General features: G+C 44.8%; 1 protein-coding gene across 3 annotated transcripts in view; it reads left to right on the top strand.

Annotated features, from left to right (window-relative positions):
* The first annotated feature begins 425 nt into the window (after positions 1–425).
* Positions 426–10,064, top strand: part of LOC149812950 (DNA topoisomerase, type IA, core) — a 101,050-nt gene continuing 91,411 nt past the window's right edge. For 2 of the 3 annotated variants that reach the window (XR_016428229.1, XM_089991319.1), the window contains exons 1-2: positions 515–733; positions 1,472–2,673. Coding sequence is in view for 2 of the 3 variants with exons in the window: in XM_089991319.1 (XP_089847445.1) it covers positions 647–733; positions 1,472–2,673 (1,289 nt within the window). In the remaining variant the exon portion in view is untranslated. Of the gene's footprint in view, positions 734–1,471; positions 2,674–10,064 lie in introns of all 3 variants that reach the window. The other variant, XM_089991320.1, reaches the window with a different exon arrangement.

Raw genomic sequence — 10,064 nt, 5'->3', positions numbered from 1 at the left:
TGGGTTCGATTGTCAACTTTGAAACCCAAATCTGACTAACAACCTGAACTGATTAAGTGCATACATGGGCTTTTAAGCTAGTCGGATCCTGGTTTGGTTTTATCTTTTTTCATTCGAATCTCAATCCGAATTCGAATGCGAAATTGAATAGGTCAAACCTGATTAAGTTGTACTGGGTAATACTTAGATCCGACCCATTTAACAGTCGAATTCAGATCCAAAATATGACCCACTTTTCAAAGAACGTATCTAGTGTTGGGTCAAGCCTGACCTGATCCATCTGACCCATGTGCAGCCTTTTTTTTAATCACCGAACAGATCGGGTCATGAAGGAGTCGATCCATCCTTGCAAGTCCATTTCGGACCGCCTTACCCGGTTCACCGACTTCGATCCAAATGGGGATACGTTCGAAGTTCGAACACGAGGCAGACCGCCGCCCACTCTGCCCTAAGCCATTTCTTGGCGCTTCTTCTTCCTCTTCTTCTTCTTCTTCTTCTCTCTCTCTCTCTGCTGCCAAAAGAAAGAGAGCATCAGAAACTCTAGAACTCTCTCGGGGAAAAATATGATTTTTGGCCTCCTCCTCTGAGGAAGAACGAGTTTCTTCGGTCGTTCTTCGTCTGTAATGGGTGAGGCTCAGTCGCGGCAATGACGCTTTATCTACGCAGGGTATTCGCTATGAGTAGTAGCTGCTTCGGTGTTCCCTCCTATGTACTCTCCCGTCTACTCCCCATGGTACTCTTTCTCTCTCTGTGGCATTGAAGTTTTGGGTCGGTTCCAAGGTTCTTTTCAAGTGGGCAGCTTCTTGACTCTTGAAATGTGACGTATAGTGGGTTAGGTATAGGTGATTTTTCTTTCAGCCCATTCTGTAGCCTTAGAATTGCAAGTTCTTTTCCTTGGGCTATTTTTGTTAAAGTTTGCTTTCTTAAGCTTGATTTCATGCAAAACAATGACTTTTTCTTCATTCTTCGAATCATCGGATTCGTTTGTTGAGAAAAAACATTCATATCGAGTTCAGTGAAAGGTATGTTTTTAGTTTCGGTGAATTGAGAATGTGATTGTTATTAATTTTGCCTTTCTCTGGATCCTTACGCAATGTTGAGGAGCATGGTAGTTGCTTACATTTCATGGAATAGATTTGTCGCACGAGAAGTAGTTGAATGTCTTGCATAGCTTATGTAGTCATGTGCTGAAATGAGGATTTCTGTCTTGTTCAACAACACATTGAGCCGTGCATACTAAGGTGGATGTCTTTGAGGATAGAAATGGTTCTTGGTAATTTCGTTCAATGATTTTGAGGTGTTTCTTTGATCTTAGTAAGCAAATATGATGCAATTTGACCTTGGTTTGATGATTTCAGATTTATTGCCTTCTGTGATTTAATTTATCTTGAAGGTTTAATGGCTATTTTTGTTGATATATATGCTCCCCTGTTTGATTTTTTTGGTCTTTTTTCAATGTTGTCTTGAGCAGCAGCAATGCCAAGCTTTGCAGTATCCGTTTGCTTGTGCCTTTCCTTATTCAAAATTCAGTAAGGAAGATACAGGTAGAAAGGTTCTCCGACTTAAAATTAGAAAGCCATTGGAGAAAACCAGCAATGCTGTAAGTGCTGTGGGCGAGATTGCTGCTTCTAAGTCATGCTTGACTGATGGCCGCTTTCAACGAAACTCAGTGGATTTAATCCAAGCATCCCAAAATTCGCAAGGTAAAAGATTTCCGGTGAAGAGAATTTCCTTGGTTGTGTCATCATCAAGCACTCTGACCAATCCAAGTGCTTTGAGTTCTAGTAAATTTCGCTCCAAAATTGTTGATGCTTCTGAACCCCAAAAGCAAATTAGATCTAATAAGGGTATCCAGAAAATAAAAACTGATGATCAAATCAACAACAACGATGCAACTCCGGTAACAGCTGTTGTGTCAGAATCTACAGCAGATAGTAATTTTATCGATGGAACGAAACAAAAAAATCGGTCCAGAAGTAAAAAATCCAGCAAGTCCTCATCAGAGGCTGAAGGAAATGCATCTACTGAGATTTCACAGAAGAAGAAACACACAAACAAAGAACCACATGGTAAAACTGCTCAGCATTCTTCTGAGGGTTCTGTAAAAGATAATAGCAGGAAAAATGAGGCCAAAGGAAACAGACTGACAGGGGCTTCACAAAGGAAGAAACGTACAAACAAAGAACCTGACAGTAAAAGTGGTCAGCAATTTTCTGAGGTTGCTGTAAAAGCTATAAATAGCAAAAAGATTGATTGTGAAGACGACCCTGAAATTCATCAGCTGGTGAAAACATTGGAAACCTCTGAACCGAAGAGGGCTTCTAAGAAAAACTCAGCTACTAAGAATGGACAGGATGATCTATCACCAAGCAAGAACTTGCGCTCTATGTCACTTTCACCAGTCCTAGATGAAACCAAGCATTCCCAACAACGCCTAGGCCCCTTGTATCCTCCTGTTGGAAAATCTGTTGTTGTAGTAGAGTCTGCCACAAAAGCTAAGGTTATTCAGAATTATCTGGGAGATATGTTTCAGGTCTTGCCTTGTTATGGACATGTTAGAAATTTAGCTGCCAGGTCTGGATCTGTTCGTCCTGATGATGACTTCAGTATGGTCTGGGAGGTTCCTTCCACTGCATGGACTCATCTTACAAGTATCAAGGTAGCACTTAATGGGTATGCCTCATCCTTCCTTTTTGGATTTTGACACATGAAACTGTTTGCTCCTTCCATCAGATGTGTTTCTTTTAGCATATTAGGTGACATTTATGTAGACTTTACCACAATCTGGAATATGTGATTTTATATCCTTGATGGCAACTGATTATCATATTACAGTGGTTGATAGTCTCCAATATGAATTGTCTGTGATTGTTAAGTTTGGATTTATTCACTTTTTCAAATGCATCTTCAATTATGAATCTGCACTGAAATCTTGCTTGAAGACATAAATTTTCTGATTTATGCGTTAGAATAAATCAAGGGTATGTTCGGCTGCTCCTTTGAAATGTGATTTGGAATCTCATGAGATTTCATTTCTCATGTTCGGTTGGCTTGAGAAAACCAATCTCATACAAATGAGATTCATTTTCTTTTATTCGGTTATTGTGACGTGGATTAATTTTCTCATGTTTTACCGAATTCCATTCCAGCGTCCGGTGAGCTCTCCCACCTGTGCTTCGCCCAAAAATAAAAATAAAAATAAAAAATAAAAAAACTAAAAAAATAAAATAAAAAAACTGAAACAGGGCCTCGCTGGTGAGCCCATGTTCACTCCTGGGAATGGCGATGGAGTTCACCGCAATCCATTCTGGCATCCGGTGAGCTCTCCGACTTATGTTTCGCCAAAAAAATAAAATAAAAAAATCTGAAACAGGGCCTCACGAGTGAAAGCCCATGTTCACTCCTAGGTGAAGGCCGCCGCTCCGATGGAGCTTGACTCCACCACCTTCCTCAATGTCGTGGCATGACGTACATCGTCGACTGCCGTCCGCCTCTCTCGACAACTCCTTTTCGGCCGACCCTTCTCCCTCAAGTACTAGTTACCCAACGAGGAACCCGACACAACCACCAGCCTTGGCTCCCTCTTTGAGGAGTCTAAGGCTGAGACCTGGTTTGTCGATGCCTTCAACGGCGCCATAGGTCACCCCTCCCCCTTTAATCTCTCTGCCATGGAAAAAAAACATTTTACCTGTGTTTTTCGCTGAGCATCTCCTTCCTTCGACGAACAACTTCCTTTCTGCATCGCCTTGCTCTGCTGTTCTTCATATAGGAAAGAGGAGGAAGAGATGCCCGTTGCAGACCCGTGAAACACGGGTCTCAGGTGCATACCCGTATTTCATGAGTGTGATTTTGAATCACTCTGATTTGAAATCACAGGGCAACCCGTGAGAGAGTGATTCTCACGGGGTGATGTTATTTCGAATCAGAATTATTCAAAATCACAACAAGCTTGAAATCTCATGTTCGGTCTCCTTTTGGAATCACTCTCTCACGCCCGTGAGAGAGTGATTCCAAAAGGACGTTATCAAACATATCCTAAGAGACTTCTTTTTCCACACTGGGTGTTGCAATATGAAGTTCCACTTTTTATGTCTTTAACATCATTGGATATTTAACTGATTAACCGATTCATCCTTGTCCACTGAAGGAACTCAATCATTAATCCTAAAATCCTTTTTTTGCTTTCCTAATATATTACATGCTTTTCTCTTAGTGAAACTATTTCCATAGATTGATGCAGAATATCCCTGCACAGAAAATCCACTGAGGCTAAGGACATGTATTGAGTATTTCTATTTATTAACAAATTATCCTCTCCTGAAAATGTTTGCTTGCATTAAGTTGGTTAGATCTGCAAGATGAGAGCAAGAGAGCATGGTATGAAGAAGAAGAAGAAGGGCAGGAAGAATCACAATACAGTAGAAGAGGTTTCATGTAAGAGTAAAAGTGAGAAATTTATTGATTACTTCTTCTCACAAGAGATGTGATGCAGGGCAAGACCCGATTGGATCCATCGTGCCACCCGATCCGCCACAAAGGGCAGATGACCGGACCCACGTGTCCGACCCCATTGCAAGTACGAAGCCGCGATGCAGGGACGTACCCCTGCGCACCTACTCCAGGCGTGGTACGGTTCGAACATCACAGGGCCAACAGCCGATTGAAGCTGACCCGAATCGTGGGTCGGGTCCAGGGCTGGACCCGCGACCCGGGTCCAGCAACAATCTATAAAAGACTCTCTCCTAGGGTTTCGTGAGACAGAGAATATGAACGACTCAGCAGCCTTTTCCTTTTTTCTTTAGTTTTGACATTGCTTGTTCTGTTTTCTCCATTTCCTTTCAGTTAATCGTTGTTGCTTTATGCCTTTACTGTTCCTTGTTTCCCCTGTATTGCTGGAACCTTATTGAAAATAAAAAAATAGCAGAACCCCCACCGATTCCAGGTGGGTATTGACTCTTTCTCCCCAAGAGCGCTGCATCAAAGTGGTATCAGAGCAGGCGTCCACCTTCATTAGCGGGATGACTCTTGAAGCGGGGACCGATCCAGTACGAGGCGAGGAGCGTGAGGAGACTGGCAACGAAGATCCAATGCTGTGCGTAATGGACGTATTGACGAAAATCCAGGAGAACATGCTGCACATGAGTAGAGATATCGCCGGCCTATCAAAGCGATTGGATGGGTTTGACGACCGCTTGACTGCCCTTGAATCACACAAAGAACAATGCACAATACCAGGCACAGACCTCGTTGATGGCGCACCCGCAAGCTTGAGTCCCAATGTTGCAGAACCCTATCAGTCGACGCAACTCCAGCAAGGTCGTGTCGTTGTTTTCCTGCTGACTCCAGTATCCACCCCTGATCTGGGCACTTTTCAGCAGCACCAGGGGCCCCCGACGAGCAGCAACCCCCTTGTAGTGGTGCCTCATCCCAGGCAGCGAGCACCTGCGTTGGTATCGCAGGTCAGGCCGAGCCTGCAGGACCCCAGCAATACGCTAGGTCCACCTGCAGGTTTGGGTTCGTGGCCGCGTGTCCCTGCGACTGCGCCGCAAGTCAACCCAGACCTGCAGGGCCCCAGCGTTGCACTGGGTCCACCTGCAGGCCCTGGCTCGTGGCAAGGCCTCACGCGGGTTGCGCCGTAGATCGAGCTGGGTCGGCAGGGCCCCAGCGTCACGCTGGGCCCTGCCGCAGACCCGGGTTCGTCAGCCCAACCCGGGAGGGACTCACCTTTCCCTCTCGACCCCGCACGGGGAGGCTCCGTGATCGCACCCCTGCGAGCGGGAATAGGCGAGCCCCTTTGGGTTGGGCCAGACCCAAGAGGGTTCGGTCCAGCTTTCGCTACAGCAGGGCATAGGCCCGTTTCGCTGGGACCGGCCGTTGGGTCTCAGGGAGCGGGTCTAGGTCTAGAACCCCTTTACCCGGTCTACCTAGTTGGGTTCGGTTCGCGGGCTGCCTCGAACTAGGCCCAACCTATTAATTTTGACCCTCAAAATAGACTCCATGTCGACCCAAACCCATATCGGGACCAGACGGAGCTCCAGTTTGGATTTGAGTCGGGTCAAAACCAGACCCATAATCTTATGGATCGTGGATCGAGTTCAAACCAAGCCTCTTATCCCCACAACTCGACCCTCGATCCAACCTATCCACATCTGGGTCCGACGAGTAGTTTAGGAATAGACCCGATTCACATCCCATCGGGCGAATCAACCCATCAATATACCAACCAGGCCCTGTACCCATACCCAAACCAACCTGTCAACCCAACCTTGACCCAGAACCCAATACAACATCCGACCCAACACCAGTGTCTTAACCCAAACCCATATTATACCATCCCTACCCGTCAGGAACCCGAGACCCACCCGAACCATTCACCTTACCTTGGACTTCCTGTCATCCCAGTGCCCCAACGCCGGCCGCAGATGGATCTTGTCCACGGGCAAGCCAGGCCGAGGCAGAATCAATAGGGAGCGGTGCGACCTGAGCGCCAACCACCCATCAGTGGAGTTCGTCAACACCAGCATCCAGGAGAACAGTACCACACAACGGGCAATGAAGCAGTTTGGGATGACGACGCTTTCTGGAACGAGTATCCTGCAGGAATGGTGGAGTCTCGACAATAGAGAGCACCAGAACACTCCTCCACTTACGGAGTGAAGCTGGATCTTCCGGAGTTTGCGGGGCGATTCGACGCGGCGCAGTTCTTCTTCGACTACTACACCGTCGCCGAACACCGTCGTGTCTCTCTAGCATCTACTCGATTGAGAGGCCTAGCACAGACATGGTGGGTGGAGCTTCAGCGATCGAGAGAATGGCAAGGATTAGAGCGCGTATAGTCATGGGAGGAGATGCAAAGATTGATGCAGTCAAAATTCGTGCCTTTAGATCACGCCGAGAGGGCCTACAAGGAGTACCTGACCCTGCGTCAAGGCACCCGAACTGTGGCAGAGTACACTGCGGAGTTCCATCGTCTTTCCCTACGTGTGCATATCGAGGAAACCGCCCGCCAGCAGGTCATGAGGTACATTTCGGGTCTTCGCCCTGCCATTTCTGATGATTTTAGTTGTGTCACAGTTGATACATTAGATCAGGCCAACAGTTACGCCATGAATGTCGAGGAAAAGCTGAAAAGGAGGCAAAAATATAGGACCTCCCGTAGTGAACCCACCAGTCGACCTAAGTCGGGTTTCCGAACTAGGGGAGCAAGCTCCCCTAGTGACACAAAGCCTAGAACAAACTTTAGCAAACCTGACAAGTTAGGATCAGCTTTCCATACCCGGTCCAAAGCCAAACCTAGTGAGTCGACCCTTCGTTGTTTTAGGTGTCAGGAGTTAGGGCATGTCGCGTCTAAGTGTCCCACCGTGAGCAAGAACACCCATCTTGTTGAAGGTATTGTAGAGTCAGCATCTGAGAGTGAGAGCAAGTCACTAGCTGAGGACGAGGATGAGAGGGAAGTTATAGAGTTCGACGATAACGTCGAAAGTTTGTTGTCCATCCGTCATGTGTTGACCACACCCCAAGAATCGGCCCCATCGAAATGGTTGAGGAATAACATTTTTAGGACCCAGTGCAACTGTGAGGGTCACGCATGTGATGTTATCATTGATACCGGGGCATGCAAGAACATGGTGTCTAAGAGTGTAGTGTCTACCTTGAAACTTAACACCGAGAAACTGTCCCAACCCTATAAGATGGCTTGGTTCAAGAAAGGAAACGAGGTCCCCATCACTCAGCGATGTCTAGCCCGGTTTTCCATGGGGGAACACTACCACGATGAGGTGTGGTGTGATGTAGCCCCTATGCACGCATGTCACATCCTTTTGGGACGTCCCTGGCAGTTTGATCGCCAGACAACTCACGATGGCCGCAAGAACACATATTCTTTTATCTTTAATGGCCATAAGATAGTCCTTCTCCCTATCAAGGAGACCGAGTTTCCCACCGTGGATAAGCCTGAGCGAGTCCCCAGGCTAGCAGGCCTCTCGTACCAGCTTTTCTTGAACCTGTAATGAAATGGTGGTCTTCAACAAATGCACAAATAACTCACAAACAAGTGTCTATTGGAGACACTACAAGCATGACCCTTGAAAGGGTATAAAAGGAAGAACACTTGAAAAATAAATAATACTTTATTCATGAACAAAATGCTTAAGAAGCAAGAGACGTTGGATTCCAACGTCTCTTAATATAGCTGTTGGACTACAGTCCAACAACATTTATTATTATAGCTGTTGGACTATAGTCCAACATCATTTATTATAGTTGTTGGACTACAGTCCAACAGCTATTTGCACAGTCAAGTTCCAACAAGAACTTGACTGGATCAAATATCTAGTTTCTATTGAACTAGATGCTAAAAAAGAAAATAAAGAAAAATAGAAAAAGAAAATAATAAAAGAAAATATAATAATATATATATATATATTACAATTTACATTTTAACACTCCCCCTCAAACTTACGGTACAATGATCAAAAGTTTGTCTAAGAGGAAGTGAAATCTGGGAGCAGCGAGAGGCTTGGTGAAGAAGTCTGCTAATTGATATTCTGATGTAACATATGGCAGATCAATGGTTCCATGTAAGTATTCCTCTCTGACATAGTGACAGTCCATCTCAATGTGTTTAGTGCGCTCATGGAATATCCGGTTGCTTGCAATGTAGATCACACTTTTGTTGTCACAGCACATCTTTGAAGCTTGCGTTGCTTTAGCTCCCATATCCGCTAGCAATCGTATGAGCCAAACAACCTCCATAGTGGTGGTTGCCATGGCTCTGTATTCAGCTTCGGTGGAGGAAAGAGAGACTTTCTGCTGCTTCTTGCACCTCCACGAAATTAAGGTTTCACCTAGGAACACACAAAAACCAGTAGTTGAGTGTCTATTATTGGGATCACCTCCCCAGTCAGCATCAGTATATGCAATTAAATTTAATGAAGATGAAGCAGACAAGAAGAGTCCTCGTGAAAGAGAGGATTTTAAGTATATAATAATACGCAAAATCGCTCCCATGTGCACGGAGGTGGGAGCATGCTGAAACTGACTGACTGTATGAACCACATGAGTTATATCTGGCCTAGTAATGGAAAGATAAGAAAGAGCTCCAACAAGCTGTCTATAAGGAGTAGGATCATCAAAAAGTTCTCCATCATCAATTTTCATTTTAACATTGACAACTTCTGGAGTGTCTACTTTCTTATCATCTGTAATTCCAGACCTGGAAACGATATCAAGAGCAAATTTAGATTGAGATATCAAATACCCCCGAGGGGAATAAGCAACTTCAATGCCTAAAAAATATCTTAATAAACCTAAGTCAGTCATTTCAAAGTGAGTTTTAAGAAGAGAGATTTGATATTTGCAACTCCCTGTTTGTCGCCTCCGGTGATGATCATATCGTCCACATAGAGAAGAAGAATAATGATGCCTGCATCAGATTTCTTAACAAACAAAGCAGTGTCAGTTAAACAAGGTTGAAAACCAATATCAAGCATAACATGACTAAATCGGTCATACCAGGCTTTTGGAGCCTGTTTAAGACCATAAAGAGCTTTTTATAGACGAAGAGCTTTACCCTTAGGGATACTAATACCAGGTGGGGCTTCCATGTATACTTCTTCAACGAGATTTCCATTCAGGAAAGCATTTTTGACATCTAATTGAAAGACAGGCCATGTTCTAATGGAGGCCAAGGCTATTAAAGTTCTAACAGTGGTCATACAGGCCACATGAGCAAATGTTTCTTCATAATCGATGCCATACTCTTAGGCATATCCTTTTGCTACTAAACGGGCCTTATATCTTTCCAGGGTCCCATCACTTTTGGTTTTGACTTTGTATACCCACCTACAACCTATAGGTTTCTTACCCGGAGGGATATCTTGTATCGTCCAAGTATTGGCCTTTTCTAGTGCATCCAATTCTATTTTCATGGCTTCTATCCATTTTATATGATTTTTTGCTTGAGAATAGGATGATGGTTCAACATATGATTGTATTAATGTAATGGCGACCCTATACGTGGGTGAAAAAGATTCATAAGACACAAATTTTTCTGGAGGTTTAGA

The sequence above is a fragment of the Nuphar pumila genome, chromosome 16 (genome assembly GCF_984573655.1).
Source record: "Nuphar pumila chromosome 16, dmNupPumi1.hap1.1, whole genome shotgun sequence".
Lineage (NCBI taxonomy): Eukaryota > Viridiplantae > Streptophyta > Magnoliopsida > Nymphaeales > Nymphaeaceae > Nuphar > Nuphar pumila.
Note: the sequence above shows the minus strand (reverse complement) of the source record. Positions and strands in the feature narration are given on the sequence as shown.